Source organism: Megalobrama amblycephala, linkage group LG14, assembly GCF_018812025.1.
Source record: "Megalobrama amblycephala isolate DHTTF-2021 linkage group LG14, ASM1881202v1, whole genome shotgun sequence".
Lineage (NCBI taxonomy): Eukaryota > Metazoa > Chordata > Actinopteri > Cypriniformes > Xenocyprididae > Megalobrama > Megalobrama amblycephala.
Genome location: NC_063057.1, coordinates 30,275,932 through 30,296,709, shown reverse-complemented (window position 1 = coordinate 30,296,709; position 20,778 = coordinate 30,275,932). Strand labels below are relative to the sequence as shown.

General features: G+C 36.8%; 1 protein-coding gene across 1 annotated transcript; it reads right to left on the bottom strand.

The window, feature by feature from the left end:
* Positions 1 to 1,904: 1,904 nt before the first annotated feature.
* Positions 1,905 to 8,814, bottom strand: LOC125244411. Its single transcript, XM_048154497.1, has 7 exons — positions 8,238 to 8,814; positions 7,391 to 7,451; positions 7,234 to 7,299; positions 2,884 to 3,887; positions 2,569 to 2,724; positions 2,329 to 2,421; positions 1,905 to 2,237 (listed from the first exon to the last, which is right to left on the bottom strand). Exons 4-7 carry the CDS (start codon positions 2,917 to 2,919, stop codon positions 1,905 to 1,907), a joined length of 618 nt encoding a protein of 205 aa, XP_048010454.1. The 5' UTR covers positions 2,920 to 3,887; positions 7,234 to 7,299; positions 7,391 to 7,451; positions 8,238 to 8,814.
* Positions 8,815 to 20,778: the final 11,964 nt, after the last annotated feature.

Sequence of the window (20,778 nt, the reverse complement as noted above, 5' to 3'; positions counted from 1 at the left end):
GTGGAACATCTTTGAAAACTATTTAAAATACATTTTCATTAAAACGTCTTTCCTTCAAGAACACTCAGAAGCCATTAAAACCATCAGTTAAAAACCAAAAATTGTTTAAAAGGACAAGTTTGACAAAAAAAAAAAAAAAAAAAATTAAATTGTCAACATTAACTAACTGTAACGATGTAGCGGTTCGTACAGTTATTAATCAATTTATGGATGAAATATGAATATAATAATTCATAAATTGATTATGAATAAATTATGATTCATATATCGACCCAACGGGGAATTAAACATATATTGTGAATTGATTACAACGAATTATAATCAATTACATATATGATTAGTTCTGGTTTAATAATTATTTAGAGAAACTGTTAGTTTGTCCAGCAAATAAGCTCCTCATAGAATATTATCAAAGGAAGGGTTTTTCCTATGGCCATTAGAAAAAGACTTCCTCTTCTAGCATCCAAACGTAGCAAGGATATAGGATCGAAACGTTAAAGTGACCTGGGTTTTATGAATGAGCAGGAGAACAATAAGCATGAAATGTAATGCGTTTTTAATATACGAAAACAACTACCGAGGTTATACGTCTAAATATATACAGAGGATATACACATATATATTACAAGGGGAAAGTAGAAAAGGAAGGAAAGAGAGAAGGCAAGTAGCAAACTTACAAACAGTCCTTGAGCCAGCGCGGAAAACAGTTTCCTTATCTAAGATTGAGAAACGGCAGTATACTTGCATTGGTTGTGCATGTCGGATTTCAGTTTAGCGCTGGTGCAGTTCGTTGGCTTCTTCCGTTCCGCGGGAAGGTTTGAACTGAGGACTTGAGAGTGAGTTTCGCTGGAAGATGGCGGTCCCGAAGGTGAGCGCGATGGCAGCGCGTGGTCACCGGAGACGTCCGAGAGGGACGTGCACGAGCAGACGAGAGACAATCGGGAGAACAACCAAGAGATTGTGCGTCTTTGCTTTTATGACAGATAAGCCGACACACCTCCTTGAGGTGGGGTAGCCAATAACATGGGTGCAAAGTTGGCGGGAAAGCTTTCCCTTTGTTTTTGTCTTGCAAACTCATTTGCATGATTTACAAGGTTGGATTAGTGTTCATTTTCCTTCGAAGTACTATTAAAAATAGTACAATGCATTTGTCAGCAGTGTGACATACATTATGGAATAAATCAGATGAACAGCTTTCAAAAGAATCTAGACTTGACATATAAACGAAACATGTAGAAGAAGTTATGGTTTACAGACAAAATTACATTAATAGGAATGAAACTAGAATGGCTACAGTCATTTAAACTCTAAAATCTAAACACTAGGAAGCATATATGCACTTAAAATATAGCGGGTACACTTTGGCACAGTCATATCTTGAGAATAACGGTACATACCATCTCTAGGCATGTTTGTATATGTGTGTGTGTGGAATTTGTCTGGTCAGTCTCTGGCGCTGAGTTTCTTGCCCACAACCGGGGGTTGATCCTTTGATGTTCCAAAAGCTAGGAAATTGGGTCCACTGTCTTACCTCGCCCAGGCCACAAAGATGTCAAATGGGCTCATCTTTGCAGACTGGTCGGAGCCGACTTAGTGATTAACGAACACAGTTCATCAGGTTAAAAGCATTCTGAAAACTCCAAAGTTTATTGATTGTCCTGATACATGTGCATATGCTACACTAACCCATGTGTCGTTGAAACCCCTGATGGTTTTCCTTGACCTTCTGACTTAATTGGGTGAGTTAAGGACAAATGTAATTTTTAGGAAACTATTCCTCTTTACATATGCACTTATGTACAAAAACATAAAAAAGGCCAAAAATCAATAAAGGCATTAAAATGTGTGAACATGAAACATGAGCTTGCTTTGACTATTTGACACAAAAACAATTAGCTACAGTTTCAGGGTGTAAAAAGCTTGGTCTTGAGCACTTGAACTTTGGTGGAGAGTTTGTGTCCATCAAGCTCCAGGAACACTTTTTGCAGGAGTTCAAAGGTGTATCGAAGCTCCTTCGGATAACTTAGATTTAGGGCATATATTAGCCCAATCAGCAATGCAACACCATTAGTTACATTACCAAGCCCTTCTAGTGCTGTAACTCCTTCAAGAACTACTCCAACGTCCACAGGTTCATCTTCACATCCTTCACATCCTTCACCTCCTTCACATCTGATGACAAAAACGCCCATGACCATTTCTTCGAGTGCAGATTCAGAGTTGGAAAAATCGACATCCTATAAACAGAACAAAGTACATTAATAATAATAATATAAAATGTATTGTTATACACAAAAAATATTGTCAGAATATTCAGGCCAATAATACCATGTACTCCTTGATGAGATTGTCAGGATCCTCATTTAGGTAGACAAACAGGGCTTTGAGGACACACTCCCTCTTAACATTAATGCAGGCACACTAGGGAAAATAAAGAAAATTAGCATAAGAGTGAGATGCTAAAATTAACATGTACCAATAAACTAATACATTTTCAAGTCACACAAGTCATAATTGAGAAACAAATCATTAATTTATCTAGAAAAACAATTTCTGCAGTTATCATACCTTTGTAAGTGGCACAAGAAGTTTCCTTATCCTTCGTCCCTGAGCTCCACCTCTCTTGGCAAATATCTTCAGAAGACTTGGAGTGTGTTCATCCAGCTTTGAGAAGAATTTTGAAATTAAGGCGACAGTTGTTACCCGTGCAAATTCAGCACAAACCTAAAACACAAAGATAAAAACACCACAACTTTAATGTATGCCCAAAAAAGCTAGCTAGCCTATGTGTTCTCATATGGTAAAATTATTTTATTTGACTTACTGGCATTTTAATACATTTAATTTTATGTAAAATCCCACTTAGACATTAGGGTGAATTACCTCATTTTCTTGGAACAAAGCTGGCCATCTGCTCATAGTCAACAATAAGTGGAGATTCTTTGACAACCTCTTGTCTTCTCAATGCAAATGATAGGTCCATTAATCTTCTCAGAGTTTGCTCGTTGTTCTTCTTCTTAACCTCAGAAAGAAGGGAGACTCTTATTTGCTCCATGCTGTCAGGAGTTTCACCAGGAAGAAATGAGGGACAAAAGTTAACTTCAGCCTTGCGTGGCTTCTTGACCCCAAAAGCTGGATTGCTTACACCCATAGGTTTGTGCTTCATGGCATTTACAGTCACTTCACTACAACCAAGATTTCGCAGCTTGGTTCTGTAATTTGACATTTTATATTTAAGGCTTCTTTTCCAGCCACTGTAGCCTGTTAAGGATCCTTGTTCCTTAATGCAAGGATGCCGTTTTATAAGAGCTTCAGCCACTTCACTGAATTCAGCATCAGACAGGTACACTTTGAATTTTACTATTTCTTCAGCAAGTCCATTCAAAATGTCTGATTTCAGCTTTGGGTCTGGATTCAGCAGAACGCCATTTTTTTGGTATTCTGAATTGCCTTGTTCCAGCTTAATTTCTGCATCATAGGAGAAACGGGGCACAACAAAACAGGTTGGCCAAGAAGACCTTGTATTCAAAGTCAACTCTTGGGGGTCAAGGGATGAAGAACGTGATACTTCAGAGGATGATCTTGAAGACAGAATGTCTGTGTCACATGATGAGGGAGATGGAGATACTGCTAAAGAGTCACAGAGTTTGATGACCTTAAGGGTGCTTTTGTTCTGAACATCAGTTGTGGAAGTCAGGTTCACAAAATCTTCTAAGTCAGGGTCCATGATTTGAAGTCTGAATTCTCCCATCAAATTACACTGTGTCTGTATCTCATTCATTAACTCTGCCAAAGAACAAAGGACATCATTCTGAAGTGTCACTTTCTGTGCACTGTTCTCTCCCAGAATTACACGCAGGATGATGGTGGATGTCATTTTTACAATCCTGTTGATGAGAAAAAAAAAAAAGAGAACTGTATTGTTTGCACTGTAGGTACATAAGCTTCATTCATACGGTTAAACAAGAAATATTTAAATGGCAACTGTTATGAATGAATTTGTCTTTTCAGCGACACCAAACAGAGACCTCCTACATTGTAGTCAGCCAATGGATATCCATCAGCTAATTCACTTAGTTCAAGAAAGAAAATCTCCCTTGATGGAGAAGAGGTCAGTTCAAAGGCCCTAAAATGCTCTCTATACCAACCACACAGACCTTTAAGTACAAAACACAGTCCATTCTGCACTATACACATCTGAATAATCTCTGCAAATTCAGGGAGCCCGTCTAAAGAGCGACAAACCACAATCATCCAATTTCTGTAACTGAGGCCTTTACTGGTGACACTTGTGGTGATCTGGATGAATTCAGTGTCTGGGTACTTGTCTTGGATGACCTGTGTTATTTCTGTTCTCAAAACAGTCAGAGGCACTGTTGACACAGTTGATACATCTAGTGCAGATTTTTCAAGATGGTACGATTTCAAACTGTGAGAAATCATTAGCTGGTGCTTAGCTGCAAGTGTAAGGGGGATATTTTTGAAACAATTGGTAACCCGAGCAACTTGCTTGAAAAAGCGGTGTTTGGCTTCAAAGCGCATAGTCCACAGATGCACAAGTGGACCATATGACTTGATAAGTGCAGGGTAGTGTTCCAAAAAGTGCTGTTTTGGAATTAACTTCACACCTGGAAAAACTTCCTGAAACCTCTGTCGGTGTTCAGAAATTTTGCCATCAAGGTATGCAATTGACTCATCAGTGTGAACTGGTGATACCACAAGCTCAACAATGTCTTTGAGATCCATAAGCACCAGCCATGCAGGCTCATCTTCTGGCACCATGTGTCCTACAAGAAATGGAAGCAACCTTATCAGGTTCCAGTTCTCGTGAGCATTGCCTCCAATAGTATTCTGGCTGAACATTGAGCGAGGGATTGCATGAGGTCTGTTTGTCTTATCCGCCCATTTATAGGGGAAATTAACAATACGTTCATTGAGAAATTCAAAGGTGAAGTACTTCTTTGATAAAAGCATTGATGAACAATGTTTAAGCTCAAATGGTACAACGCCTTCAAAAACATCATGCATTACATCCGGGGGATAGCCAGAGAGAACATGAAAATGTGCAAGGCGTGTGGAGAATACACATTCTTTTTTAACACCAAAACAACAGCTGCCAGTCTGTTGTGCAGATTTCAGGTGAGCATCATAACTCTCTCTCTTTCTAAGGCTAAACCCACCTGACCGAACCTCATTAATCTGAATTTCCGAGCTCTTTCCAGTGCAGAATCTGCAGTAATACGCAGAAGAAAAACTCTCAACATAACCAGCTATGCTATGGGCCCCAAGGTTGTCTGCAATCACAACATGAACAGTACCCTTCACAAAATGACCAACTGAAGGAATAAAAATGCCAACTTCTTCTAAATGTGCCAGGTCCTCAAGAAGAGGCTCAAGGATTTTACTGAAGCCGTATTCTTTCACGTCATTACTTTTACACAACACAGCCAAGTAAATGGACGACATTGTTGCATGAGAACTTGTAGGGAAATTGCTTAGAGTCCAATACACTGCACAGAGCTTGTGTGCTCTCCGAGAGGTACCAAGAGGGTTACACACTTCAAAATCATCAACATACAACCTTAACAAAAGGCGTAAGTCATCTCCTGACAGGAATGCATTTTCCCTAAAGATACTGCCATCCTGATAAGATGAATAAACAGCTTCATTATGCTCATATCTGTGGTTTGCCAGTATTCGTTTCAATCACATCCTCCTTGGCTAACAGCTGTTGCAGGAATTTTAAAATGGGAACATACTGAAAAGTTTTTCCCTGTTGTGAATCAAGGATGTACTCAACAGGTTCAACAACACAAAAGTGACTTTTATAAAACTCCTTGCGCCGATACACTGTGCTTAGTGGACCACGCGGTTCTATTGCTGTGTGCAGTGGATGAGACTCACACACAGCTTTAGCAATATTTTGAATAATTGCATCATCACAGTCAAGACTGTGTTCCTGAAACAGTTCTTTGAGCCTGTCACATGTAGCAGTTTGGGATGAGGTACTCAACAAAAAGTGCAGCTCTTCTAAAAACTCATTAACTGCTATGCCTGGAACATGAAAGAAATGTTCCAATTTCAATAACATTGCTGCAAAATTTTCAACAATAACACCAGGTAGGTCCTGAACTTCTGCACTGCTTTCAAAACATACATTATCAGAAGCAACTTCATTAACCTGTACACTTTCGTGAGCGTCACTGTCACACTCATGTGTCCTAGACGTAGACACTACACCAAACTTAAAGTCACTCAATGAATGGGGAGTGTGTTTTCTGTTTTTGTGGGACCTAAAGGTACCGTAAACATTTGTCTGAAAATCACAACCAGAAAACATGCAAGTAAACAATTCATTTTTCTTCAAATGTGTACCCATGTGAACAAAATAATCCTTTTCACAACTAAGTCCAGAGTTTGAACACAGATGACAGCTGAAGGTAGTCATTTCTGATTGTGCAGGATCTTGATGATTTGCATGGACTCTACTAAGATGGACCAATAAAGCGTTCCATGTCTTAAAAGAACAAGGACAACTTGAATGCATGCATGGGAATGAGTGGCTTCGGCCAAAGTGTTTATGCTTTAACTTGTAATGTTTCAACAACTCAGATCTAGAAGATGCTGAAAACTCACAGGTCTTACACTTCCACATATCTAAATGGGTCTTTCAGTGTTAAGCCAAAGAAAAGTTGTCAGACAATTGAGAAAATTGAATAAAAAAAAAAAAAAGTGTTAGTTGATTGTTGTAGTTCATGGTCTGAAATCATATACAAATATAAGCTATTACAGCCGGGCCATATACACAATTATTTGATATCTTGATATTGTCAAATTTCTTAACGATATTCAATATATTTCTCGATATGTTTGCATTTTCTTTTCAATAATTCAAAAATTCAGATTTTATTGTAACCCCATTAAAAAAAAAACAACTAACTATTTTAGAACAGCTATTATAGTGTAAAATGCGAACGTATAAAATAAATATATAAAAGAATATAAAAAGGGCAATACTGGACCCTTGGCACAAAGTTTTAGGCAAGTATGCTTGAATCTGAAATATTCTAAATTTGCAATATTCTAAAATTCTACATGGTCCTCAAAATTGACTGCGATATTATCTCTAATATTCAATGCATCTCCCAGCCCTAATGGCTATTCTCTCAAAAAAGCAGTAGTATTAACAGACATAAAATCACAATGATGCAAATGGATGGACATGCAAGTTACCTGTTTGTTTGAGGTTTGATTTGAGTTGTTGGCGTGGTGATCTTTCAGGCATAAAAATCGTGCATTCTGTCATAAATACATTAGTATAAACCTACATAATAAAGCAGTTGGCTAATATAGTTTCTAATAACACCAATGCAAATAGATGGACACATACCTGTTTGTCGTTTAATTCAGTTGATAGCGTGGCGATCTCTTTCAGGCATTAATCTGGCATTCTGTCATAAATACATTAGCGTCAACAAGGCACGTGCATCACCAGCGTTGCCATATTATAATATTACAATACATGTGTTATGACATTGCTGCTGTATTAATTATATTGCAATATTACCCGTTTTTGGAAATAGGCTAAATTTACAACTCCCCTAGAGAAAAACAGATGAGTTTGATCACTTTTTAAATCTAATTTTTTTTTCAAAAATATGTTCAGACGATCTCTGGGTCTAGCGTAGGCACTTTCAGTTTAGTTTAGCACAGACCACTGAATCTGATTAGCATCTCACTCTTAAATTACCAAATAGTTTCAACAATTTTCCTATTTAAAGCTTCACATTTCTGTAGTTACACTGTGTACTAAAACATTTTTGAGCAAGATGCTACTAGACTAATTGGATTTAATGAAAACTAAGTGCCACGGCCAGACCCAGAGATTAGCTGAACAGATTCAAAAATGGTCGAAGTCATGTTTTTTCTCTAGGCGAGTTGTAAAATGAGAATTTCAACAAAAAAGAAAAAAAAAATACTAAACGTGGAGTTTTACTTCAAAGGGACTGTACTGGTTTCTATTGGTGGATTTATGTACTGGTTACTTAGTGGAGTTTATACAACTCTAAAATGAGTGTGGTTCTGAAAGAAACAAATGTGAACAACTGTAGAAATTATTAGCCATACATCCATTCCATTCTAGCAACCAAAGACCAAACACAGTGCAAAGATAGATAGTAGTACAGTGGGTTAAATCTTGATTAAACTCTAACAAACGTGCAAACTTGGACACATACCTGTTCGTCTGATGTTTAATTCAGTTGATGGCGCGGGTCATCTGTTTCAGGCTTAAAAGCGTGCAATCTGCCATAAATACATTACGTTCAACCAATATAATAAAACTGTTAGCTAATATTGTTTCTAATAACATTGATGCAATTGAATAGATGAGTGAAGTTAACAGTTACTTGTTCGTTTGCTGTTTAATGCAGTTTATGACGCGGCCATCTCATTTAGGCTTAAAATCGTGCATTCTGTCATAATAACACATTAGTATCAACCGACATCATTAAAAAGTTTGATTTTATTGTTTCTAATAACATGAATGGAAACGGATGAACATGTACCTGTTCGTTTTAAGCTTATTTCCAGTTAATGGCGCGGCCGCGACGATCTATTTCCGACATGCGCAGTATTAACGCATTTTATGATTATTGCCGCCCTGATATGCAAATTGTGTCACAGCAAATTTCCGCTTCCTTTAGGTTGAGAATGTCGTTTATTTTCAGGATGTTTTGACATTCAGTACGACTGACTTTATAAAAACACACATTTTATATGTGCAATTGACTTTTTTAAAACATTATTTGTATAAGTCTGATTAGATTATCTAGTTTCTTCTTCTTCTTCTATGGATTTACTGGCAGGTCGCATACAAACTTGTGTGGGTGCATACCGCCACCTGATGTGCTGGAGTGTGAAGTGATTTCAGACTAGGTGTATAATGTGATGTCTATATTCTAAGTTCACTATTCTTAATGAATTGTATAATTTTCTTTATTATTTTACCAGATCATTGTTCAGTGTTTAATATGTTGCATACGGAAAATTCATTGCATCCTAAGTTCTGTAGCTCTCTTCTAGTTTCTTCCTTCAAAATAAAAGTTATTTTAAATTAGTACGTATGAATAATTTTTATGTGCTTTATTTTTCAAAACTTAGAAAGTAGATATTAGACCAAATAAATATGAACAACAGTAAAGGCCTTAATTTTTTAAAAATTAAATATTCATTTATGTTGCTTTGCACTAAATGTGCACAATAAATGTTGCTTATTAAACTCCACATTAGCTTTATTTTGTCACTAGACATACTAATAGACTAATGTGTGCTTTATTCAACAAAACCAAATACCCTTTAAATGGATATAATACATTGTCTTTCAAATAACAGCAATTTAAGACAAATAATAAACTTAAAAACACCAATAACCGTTTAATTGCACTTCTATAATTATAGTCAAGCTATAAATTAATAAACAAAAAATATTTAAAATAAAGCATAAATATTATGTAAGTTATTATATTTTTTCTAATTCAGTCATAACAGTTTGACTGAGCTAAGTGATTGAAACATGTACTTTTAAAATGAAAACTTTAAGTTAAACCAATGAGTGACAGTTTTAAGTCAGTTTAACATAATGCAATCACGTTGAAATGAAAAATAGCCACAATGGCATTAATTCAACATGAATTGTTTAGGTAAAGTGAACAGAACTGAAAATTCATTTTTTTGAGTGTGTCAAGGGTCCCTTAACCCACAGTGAAACAAGCTTACGGACAATTCCTAAGCACACTAAATGCATGTAATCAAGGACAAAAGATGTTACTAAACCTACTCCCAACTCCCGAAGAGGTGACATATCACGATGGTGTTCCTCATCTAACATTTCATCAAACTCGGCATCTGTTCTCAAGGCTGCTTCCATGTCTGGGTACACTATTTTTCCATTTAAATGAACACCAGGTTGCACACAACGCTCACGAGAGCTGTAACCCGAGTGACCTTTTATACATTTGAGAAAAGCTGGCGCAGGAGCATCACATATAAATGCATCAGGCAAGGGAACACTGTAATGTTTCTCATTGAAGTACAAGCCTTCCTTTGATAGTCTTTTAAATTCCTCAACAACATCTTTCATGTACTCATGAACTGATGGTGGTTTAGATGGGCCAGCATACAGACTTATCATAAACACTTTCGAGCTAGGTAGCTCCTTAATTTTACCAAGGATGGGCCATAACTGTGCATTGGAACTTCGGAAAAGCGGTATTCCATCAACATTTAGTCATAGAGTTAATGTGTCTGTGAGTTCATCTTGTGCACTGTTCAGCTCTGCACATATTGCATTACAAATGCCAAAATGATAGTAACTTCCACTCCCCATTTTTTTGACTTCACAGTCTTTTAAAGTGGACATAAGTGTTCTTGGATCTTTTGGTAAGTTAAGACCTTCATTTATAAGTATGTGCAATAATACTCCGACATTCCGAGATATTCCGACTAGCTGCCCATTCAGCCAATTTTGTCTTCATGTCATGCTGAGGCTCCATTTCCTCTTCATCAGAATCTTGAAATGATTCATTTGCTTCATCACTATCCAGTGTCAAATTCAGTTGATCTGATCTGTCAGTTTCAAAAAACTGCTCATCATTTACACTTTGCTCAACAGTTTCATCAAGAACTTCCAGAGCATCCACAGCAAAGCTCATTAAATGTTCTTGCACTTTTGTTTTGATTCATCGCCGTGTAGTACGGGAACTTGCACCGTAGTACTCCATTATCTAAAAACAAAATTAAGAATAATTTCAATAGTGTATATGGTATAAACAAGAATAACCTGACTGTGGGCTTTTTTGATTACTGTCAGTTTAAGACGCAGTCTTGCCAGGTTTTTAAACTAACCAAACCCGAAATATAAATAAAAATAAACAAAAATTGTGTCCAATCTTTTGGAATTAAGATGATAAAAGATATTGCTTAACCTAAACTGCAACTTCCCACTTTATTAACTTTCTAAAGTGTCAAATTAAGTGGAAAAGACAAGTCTAAAAACTCATATAATACCTGGATCTGGCAACACGGAGGCTGCGCCAGCGCCCTCACAACGGTCTCAAGAGATGACCGATCCTCCAGCGTCTCACAGAGATCACTTTCATGCCATTCTTGGAAACTAAACCGAATTATACGTGTCATACAGACATTCATATGAGGAGTTCGACAGCAAAGTAGTCATTCAGAGGACAAACTGTGTTTGTGAACATGAAAAATGTATCGAGGTACTTTAACGTTACGAAACTGATGACCTACGGCCTGGCTACGGCCTGCGCGCACAGAAAAGCCTAAAGAATGGTGGTCTCAAAACTGTTTAAAATCCACCCCACCTGCCGCTTTTAGGAGCAAGTTATGTCAAATGTCTTAAAAACTAAGTATTTTGCCATTCAAACGCGGTTATTACTATAAATTGTGTGGAAATTCAGTTTCCACTCAGGTGAAAAAAAATGGCGGCAAGACGGTCACAAAATGCATAAGTGAAGCATAAAATGAACAACAACCGAGAATCCTACTTCATTAATGGCAGGCAAGAACAAAACTACACCTTACAGTCAACAAACACAACATGCTTTAAGCCTTTACAGACATTTTTAGCGATGACGCGGCCAGAAAAAAATACAACATCACAATTTTAAAGGCTACATTATGTTAAAGGTAATTTAAACGTTCAAAACAATGTCCCCTATACTTAAAACCGTGGATAATTAAACCATTTCTAGAAAATATGCATTTTACCTGCTTATTTCCGATCCGTCTCGACCACTGCTGACTGTTAAAAGTAGTAACTCCTGCCGTACCACTGTGCTTAGAAGAGACTGTATCCGCGCGCCAGCGCGGCAATTCCTTTTGTTCGAATATTTAAAATATTTACAGTTATAAATTTAAATGTACGCTTATTTTCAGCAAAGATCATTGACATATGATATTATATGATATAATATTATGTGAAAAAATCTAACTAAAATTTGAATACAACAGGACTACTTTGTCAAGCGGAAGGTTGTCAGAACATTTGAGAGTGTACAGTAGGTCCCATGTGAGACCGATATAAGTCTACTCTAGACTCTAGTTTAAAAAACAAAAAACATTAAAAAAAAAAAAAAAAATTAAAAAGGGTTGTCCCTGCTAACATGTGTGCATTAAAAGAAAAATGCATTTTTTCATAGGCAGGGTACATTGTAATATAGATAATCCACACATTTTCATTTAAAATGTTTTAAAATAATTTAAAAAAAAAAACATTCTCTTTATAAGTTTTTTTTACATTGGCACAAAAACAAAAAGAAAAACATTCCAATACAATTTTTTACACATTCATACAAGATTTTAATATCGTAATAATATGGAAAAAGAAAAATGAAAAAGAAAAGAAAATAAATGGAAAAAGAAAATAAGTGTGTGTGTAGGGGGTGCTTGTATTAGAATTCAACTACTGCTTTCTTATTAAAATAATTGATAAAAGGCTTGCATGCTGCATATTTATTTATTTATTTATTTATTTATTTATTTATTTATTTATGCTCCATTTTATCACTGACACCAAAAATGTCACGGTTGTAGATCCGAAGTCTCATTCTGTCGTCTGTGTTTACGTTGTGCTGTCACGTTAATTGTTTCATGTGGGCGTCGCCGCTGATTGTGTGATCAGCGGCAGCTGTTTCCTATCTCTGTCAGCCTATATAACGCCTTGTCTTTCGTTTCATGTTTGTCAGATCGTTGCTTGGAGTCTCTGGTTTATGTCCTGCTGTTTCTTCGTGTGTGCTTCCGTTGGATTAAGAGTCTTTGTGTTCATGTTCCAGTTGTTGTTCTTCGTTGGATTCTTCACGTCTTCACTCACTACCACGGACCCCAGCACGATCATCTAGCACAGTGTTTCTCAACCCTGGTCCTGGAGGACCCCCAACACTGCACATTTTGAAAGTCTCCTCTGTCTGACACACTCATTTCAGGTAGTGGAGTTTCTTCTAATGAGCTGATGAGTTGAATCAGGTGTGTTTAATTAGGGAGAAAGACAAAACCTGCAGTGTTGGGGGTCCTTCAGGACCAGGGTTGAGAAACACTGATCTAGCACTTGGACTTTCTAGCACTTCCGTCTTCACTTCAGGCCCATCAAAGTCCCTGTGTCGCCGTCTCCCTGCTGCTGGTTACCTGTTGCTCTTGTTTACCTGGTGTGAAGCTCAATAAATGAGATTTTCTGACTTGCGATTGCATCTATCCTTATTTCACGTAACAAAAAACAGCTAAAATTGGGTCTGGATCCAACTGCTTTTCCAACACTTCTGACAGCAACTGAAAAACTGAAATCCAATAATTACCAATCTTAGGAAAACGCCAAAACATATGTCCTAGTGATGCTGGTGTTTGACCACACCTATCACATAGGGGGTCTACAGAGGAAAATATATTAGAGAGCTTTAGTTTAGACAGGTGGAGTCGATGTAGGTTTTGTACACATGGAAGAAGAATGAACTTGTTCTTGTGCTTCATCCCATTGCCAATCTTCAAAATTTATTCCTAAAAAGTGGCTTTTAACCAATAAAGTTTAAAGGTATAAAGATGTATTTAAGTGTGAAATTATTTTGCCCACACAGATCCCACAAAGGTCTCATATCTATATGGGACCCACATTGTCAAACACACATGGGACCCACATAAACTGCCCATCTTCAGCCCATGCCCACATAGATCCCATGAAGGTCCCATAAGTTCAAACCTAAATGGGACCCACATTGTGAAACACACATGGGACCCACATAAATTGCCCATTTGCAGCCCATGCCCAAATAGATCCCATGAAGGTCCCATATGGTAAAACCTAAATGGGACCCACATTGTGAAACACACATGGGACCCACATAAACTGCCCATTTGCAGCCCATGCCCACATAGATCCCATGAAGGTCCCATATGGTAAAACCTAAATGGGACCCACATTGTCAAACACACATGGGACCCACATAAATTGCCCATTTGCAGCCCATGCCCACATAGATCCCATGAAGGTCCCATATGGTAAAACATATATGGGACCCACATTGTGAAAAACACATGGGACCCACATAAATTGCCCATCTTCATCCCATGCCCACATAGAACCCATGCTGCCCAGCTATAACCCATATGGGGCCCACATATCAATGTTGGCTGGGGTGTGTTACGAGTTTCCAAAGGTGCAAGTGTGACCGCGGCGCACCGGCGCCTCCATGTCATTATTATATTGTCTGCTATATTCTTTTTATGTATTAAATCCAGGCAATTGGTTGATGAAAAATGTATTAAAATGAAGATACAATTTATACTAAACGAAATTCACTTTAAAGAAAATCTTTCTTCAAAACAAAACTTAACAAACTTGAAACTAAATGTGCTTATTTAATGGCTAAAACACGTAGGCTACTTACAGACTCTCTTTTTGTACAAATTGCAGCACATTCATTTAATTCTGAATTTTGCACATGTAAGTTGAAATGCATTTGTTTGTGCATAGTAAAACATATCTGTAGCATTGATCAAGTTCATAATTGTGCGTGCATTTATTAATTATTATCTTAATGAATAATATGACAAGGAAGAAGCATGTAAACTGTGTTGTTTGTTTATTAAAACTAGTTTAAAATGTTTCCATACCTCAGATTTTCCTCCAAACTTGCTCAAAGTTAATTCTCCTGTTTTCACTTTTTTCTTTGCTTCTTGCACTTAAGCTACTGAATAGTACAACACACACAGCAGGTGTGATGCGTCACGCGTCGAGACCGGGCTCGGGCAGAGAATCTAAGCTCTATTTCCCGATAACGATTGATCTTAGCGCTTAAGAGTGTTTTCTACGAGGCATTTTGCGACCGTTCATTATTGTTTCATGTGCGTTTCCCAAAAATGCACTTAACACAGTCGCTACTTTGCTATCCGTTTGTCAAGTGCTGAAATGTCATTTAATAGAATGGCTTGTAATTGTAGCAGCCTACTACACCCACGTTTAATGCTGCGTTCTAGACAACTCGGAAATAATAAATATAATACAATATTATTATTATACAATACTATTATAAGTTGAAATAAATGTAATTTTATTTTATTATTGTTAATATAATTTGCAGTTTAAATAATAAAGAAGACCGACTGCTTTATTTCCATGTTCATTTACAAGCTGCATGCGTTCTTAAGTCATTATATTTCCACGGAGGTCGGGGGAGGGGGGTTGCGATTAACCGCCAAACCGCGGTAATATGTTGCGTCTTCACCGCGGTAAGAAAAATCCCATACCGTCACAGCCCTACATACAGTAGAGGTGGAGACAATCTAAACAAAGCATCCAAATGCATTGAAGGAATCAGCCCATTCCCGGCATTTCCCAGCCATGATCTAATCAGCATAACAGTGTCATTCAAATGCATAGGTGCTAATCCAATCAGTCTGCATTCCTATTCAAAGCATGGGACAGGGGCTCCAAGAGCCAATAGGTGAGAGTCTCTGGCTTATTTGACTTACAATTAAGAGAACAGGAAGTGGCAGAAAACTCTTGCTGGAAACTTTGCTTAAAGGGGCTCTGTGTAGGAATGACACCCAGTGGTCAAAATAGGTACTGCTGTCCAAATTCAAAATATTGTTTGCCCTGCCCCCTCGTTCAAAGACCCGGGTGGCCAGCTTTTGACAATGAGGAGGAGACTTACACACTGTAAGCTGATGAGTTGATTTTAATATGCTGTCGTTCATAGAGATTTTTAGATGAATGCAGAGGCTTTTTAGGTCAGGTAGAATCTGCGATTCTCTGACCCAGTTTGTTTGCTTGTTTCCATGGCTGCAATACGTGGTGTTTTCCGCCAAATGGCAACTGTGATGTCGAAATACTATTGGATAAACTGCAGCACAAAACAAAGACAGACATTCCGACACGGAACACACATTTTCAAAGTAGAATATCTGGCTGTAGCATTGTTTTTCTGAGAAACAAGTAGGTGAACTTAGCATGTTTCCTCAATATCTGCTAACTTATTGGGGTATTTTTATACTTTATTAAAGTGAAATATCTTACATAGAGCCCCTTTAACAGAATAATTCATCTGATGTCATCATCTTTGCCTTAAAATGCTAAATACAATGTACTTCACCTTAGTATTTCATGTGATGTTATGTCAGGATGTAGGATCAGCAGATCTTAAACTTTTTTTGGATAAGGAAAGTCTTGGTTCAGCTTATCTGTGACTGATGCAGTCGTTGTGTCTTTTCCAGGTGATCCAGGAACCAACGAGCATTGAGACAACAGAGAGCAGGGGCTGAGGAGAACCAGGACGGTATGGGAACAGCAGGTGAGTAGAGCACAGGTAAGACGATCCGAGAACACAACAAGGTAAGGTTGAGACCAGACTGAACAAACAGGAAGAGTGCGGTTTTGTAGAGTAGACTGGTGATTGTAGACAGGTGCAGGAAATTAGTAATCAGGTGAATGTGGTGCGTGATGACGGTGGTGACTCCCTGACAGCTACGAAATGCACCAGATTTAAATATTCATGAAATTATTACTACTGCTACTAGTACTTGTCAGGGTGTACTGTGGTAGAAAGGAATCGCTTGACGAATAGGAGTCCAAACAAAACACTCTTCAATATAATCCACTAGGAAACAGAAGGAAAACACAGGAGAATCACGGGTAAACACTTTGTACCTTTAACTTGCACTCTCAGTTTTAGTTCTGTCAGGATCACTATCACCAAAGATGGCTGTTTGTAAACCAAAATAATAACCAGTGGGAGTATACATTTTTAATGACTTATTTATGAACAAAGAAAAGTAATATGCGCACCTCCCAGCTCAACTTAGATCATCAGAATCACTATTAGGTAAACAAACAAAAATCGGCACACTGCCACTGCTGCTCTCAAAATTTATTAAAAAGACTGACCTGACGAAGACCTCTTTGGATGAACCATTGTCTTTTAATAAATTTTGAGAGCAGCAGTAGCAGTGTGCTGATTTTTGTTTGTTTACCTATTTATGAACAAAACCTAAATACACCCGGACTCTTACTTTGAAATATGTTTTTTCTTTCTTTCTTTCTTTCTTTTTATTTCGAACAACAACCAATAAAAAATAAAATAATATATTAAATACAACAATTGTTACCACATAAAAAAGAAACATTATCTACGAATAATCATCAATTCATTACATGTGTCCAAAAAGGAGCGGGATGAAGCAAAAGCTTATCATTTACCCACCCCTTATACAACCATTCCAAATACCATTATTAAATATTTTTCGATATATACTATGTCTTCATAGCACAATAACAAATAAACCTTTTTATAAACTCAAACCAAATTTTACCTTTTATTCCAATCCACCTATCACCCTTAAATCTTAATACAATCAATTTTAAATCCACCCTCACATTCACTCTTGTTCATCCTCATATCCTTTTAGTAACTCGTTTTTATACAACTTTTTAAACTGTTTAAAGTTTGTACAATATTTTAACACCTGCTCCAAATTATTCCACAACCTCACCCCACATACAGTGATGCACATCCTTTTTAGAGTTGTTCTTATTTTGAGCTTTTTAAAGTTTAATTCATCTCACAAATTAAATTATAGTAAATTATTGCTTGCTTTAAACATGACTTGTACCGTCTTAAATCTTGCTTTATTTAGTATTGCTATAGTCTTTACCAGTTTTTGTGGTCTAAAATAACACCAAGATGTAAGATAACTATTATTTATATTTATAAAATATAAATGGAAAAGATGGCGCCGGTGTGCATGGCTGGCCGTCTGCTGCTTGGCTTGCTTATTTGGTTTTTTATTTCTCTTTTTTTTTTTTTTACTTTTTTTTTTTTGCATTTTTTAATTTTCACAATAAACAAGATAACAACTGGTAGGGAGCTACAGATACAGAGCTTCCATTTGTTTCATATATTTGAGTGGGTTACATAGCTGGTCCATTTCCACCATCGTAATTTACATTTATGTGCTTCCAATCTCAGGTCGTGGGTCATTTTTTCCATTGCAAATATTTCCACCATGATATTCTTCCATTGGTCCAGACTCAAAGGCTCACTTTTCAACCAATTCCTCGTTATAACTTTCTTACTTGATATCAGCATCACTTTGAATAGATGAATGTCTTCCCCTCTAACAACATCTTTAGTTAACAGCCCTAAATACAGAGTCTGTGGGTCATTCGATATTTTGTAACCCAAAATCTTTTCCATTTCTATTACAATAGATTCCCAGTAGGGGCGAATTTTTATACATGACCAAAATATATGAGAATGATTGACATTGACATCCCCGCAGAGTCTCCAACACTGTTGGGGTTTTTTTTTAACTGTTTGCTTTTAATGAGGGGTGTAATAAAGTATCTCACCAAGTTCTTCCAGCCAAATTCTCTCCATTGTCTGGAGCTAGTAGAAGTTTGTTGTAAAAGACAGATTGAATGCCAATCATTCTCTGACAGTTTAAGCTGCAGTTCTGCTTCCCATTTCTGTTTTATGTATAGTGAGTCAAACCTATTGCAATTTTGTAAACATTTATACAGCCTGGATACAATTTTCGAAGGTAAATGTCTGTATGGCCCTGTGACCATATCAATTAATTCACTGCCCTCTTGAGAAAAGTGATTTTCAATGTCTGTATTATAAAGATGTCGTAGTTGGAAATACCTAAATAAATCAGAGTTTTCCAAGTCAAATTCCCTTTTCAAGTTTTCAAAAGATTTAAACTTTTTTCCGTCTGTTAATGTACACACTGCAGTGATTCCCTTGTCAATCCATCTTGTAAATGTGCTATCCATCTGACCACATTTTAATTTTGGAGAGTACAATGGCCAGATCAACAATTTACAATCCTCCTCCATTTTGTATTTATTCATTACATCCCACCAGATCTTAATTGTTGTATCTACTATAGGATTTGGTTCTATAAGTTGGTTAAATGTTTTCTCACCCAACCTTGCTTGTGGCTGACATGATCCGTAGTTAAGCTCAATGTGTTTCCATTTGGAGTAATATTCTGATGAGCACCAGAAAATTATATATCTCAGCTGGGCAGCTAGGAAATATTCTTTAAAATTTGGAAGAGCAAGTCCTCTTCTTTTTTTTTCTAGTTGTAGAGTTTTGAGCTTAACCCTTGGTCTTGCCCCCTTCCAAATAAATCTACTCACTTGTTTATCCCATTTATCAAATTGAGTATTTGGTATACAAACTGGCAGTGAAATGAATAAATAAAGCAATCTAGGTAACACATTCATTTTTATCACCTCTATCCTTGAGCTTAAATCCATGACTAGTGTTGCCCATTTTGTCAAATCTTTTTGTATAGTTTCATTAATCTTATTATAATTAGCCTCATATAATGTATTTAGTTCTCTAGTAAGGTAGACACCTAAATATTTTATTTTTCCTGAATCCCATTTTAGTTTGTACGCTCGTCTGATTGAGTCAGCTGGTCTATATTTTATACAAAGAACTTGGGTTTTTGATATGTTTAACTTATACCCAGATTTCCCTCCAAAGTCTTTTAGTAAAGTTAAAAGTTTAGGAAATGTATAATCCGGATTGTTTAGGTATATAATAATATCATCTGCAAAGAGACCTAACTTATGATCATCCTTAGCGACTGTGATTCCTTTAAGTTCATTACTTTGTCTTATACATTGAGCCAAAGGCTCTATAAACAAGGCAAATAGGGAGGGGCTCAGACAGCATCCCTGGCTTGTCCCTCTGAAGAGCTCGAATCTGTCTGTTAAGTCGCCATTTATTTTAATTCTAGCCACTGGTTTATCATACAGGGCCTGTATACATTTAATGATAGTTTTATCAAAACCCATTCTTTTCAAAACCGCAAAAAGAAAATTCCAGCTGACTCTATCAAAAGCCTTTTCCGCGTCAAGACTTACTAAGGCTGTAGGGGTGTTCTGTTTATTGACTTCATTAATTATATGTAGTGTGCGCCGGATATTATCTTGCGTTTGGCGACCTTTTATAAAACCTGTCTGGTCCTCATCTATCAGGTCTGGGAGGAAGTTTTCTAATCTTCTAGCGATTATAGACGTGAATAATTTATAATCAACATTCAAAATGGAAACTGGACGATAAGACTCACATAACTCTTTATTTTTACCTTCCTTTGGTATGACTGTTATCATGGCCTCTTTCCATGAGGGAGGACATTTTGCATGTTTGAGTGTCCAATTAAAGGATTCCAACAATAGAGGGGCAAGGACTTCTTTATAAACTTTGTACCATTTGTTAGGATAGCTATCCGTCCATGGGCTTTTTTTGCTTTTCAATCTACTGATTGCCTTATCAAGCTCTTTTTTAGTAATGGGTGAATTTAATGATACATTTTGAGAGGTTCCTATGGAGGGGAGATCTAATTCAGCTAGATAATCTTCGATTTCTTTTCTATCAACTTGTTCTGATTGATTATACAGAGATTTATAATATTTATAAAATATATTTTTGATTTCCTCAGGTTCATATTTTATGTCCTTACTTTCTGGGTCTCTGATTTTGATAACTGAGTTTCTTATTTACTGTGATCTTAATCTTTTTGCTAATATTTTGATAGCTTTGGGACCTGATTCATAAAAGATTTGTTTTGTGAATCTCAATTTCTTTTCTATCTCCTCATTTGCCATGTCTGATAATTGTTTTCTAATTCCTTTTATCATTCCAGCCAAATTATCACTCTTATCTGTATGCTGTTGTTTTTCTAGTTTTCTCATAC

Coding starts and splice junctions, on each gene's coding strand:
- LOC125244411 (XM_048154497.1), bottom strand. CDS start 2,919: ATGAGCAGATGGCCAGCTTTGTTCCAAGAAAATGAG. Junction 2,422..2,568: donor TTCTTGTGCCACTTACAAAG/GTATGATAACTG, acceptor TATTTTCCCTAG/TGTGCCTGCATTAATGTTAA. Junction 2,238..2,328: donor ATCTCATCAAGGAGTACATG/GTATTATTGGCC, acceptor TTCTGTTTATAG/GATGTCGATTTTTCCAACTC.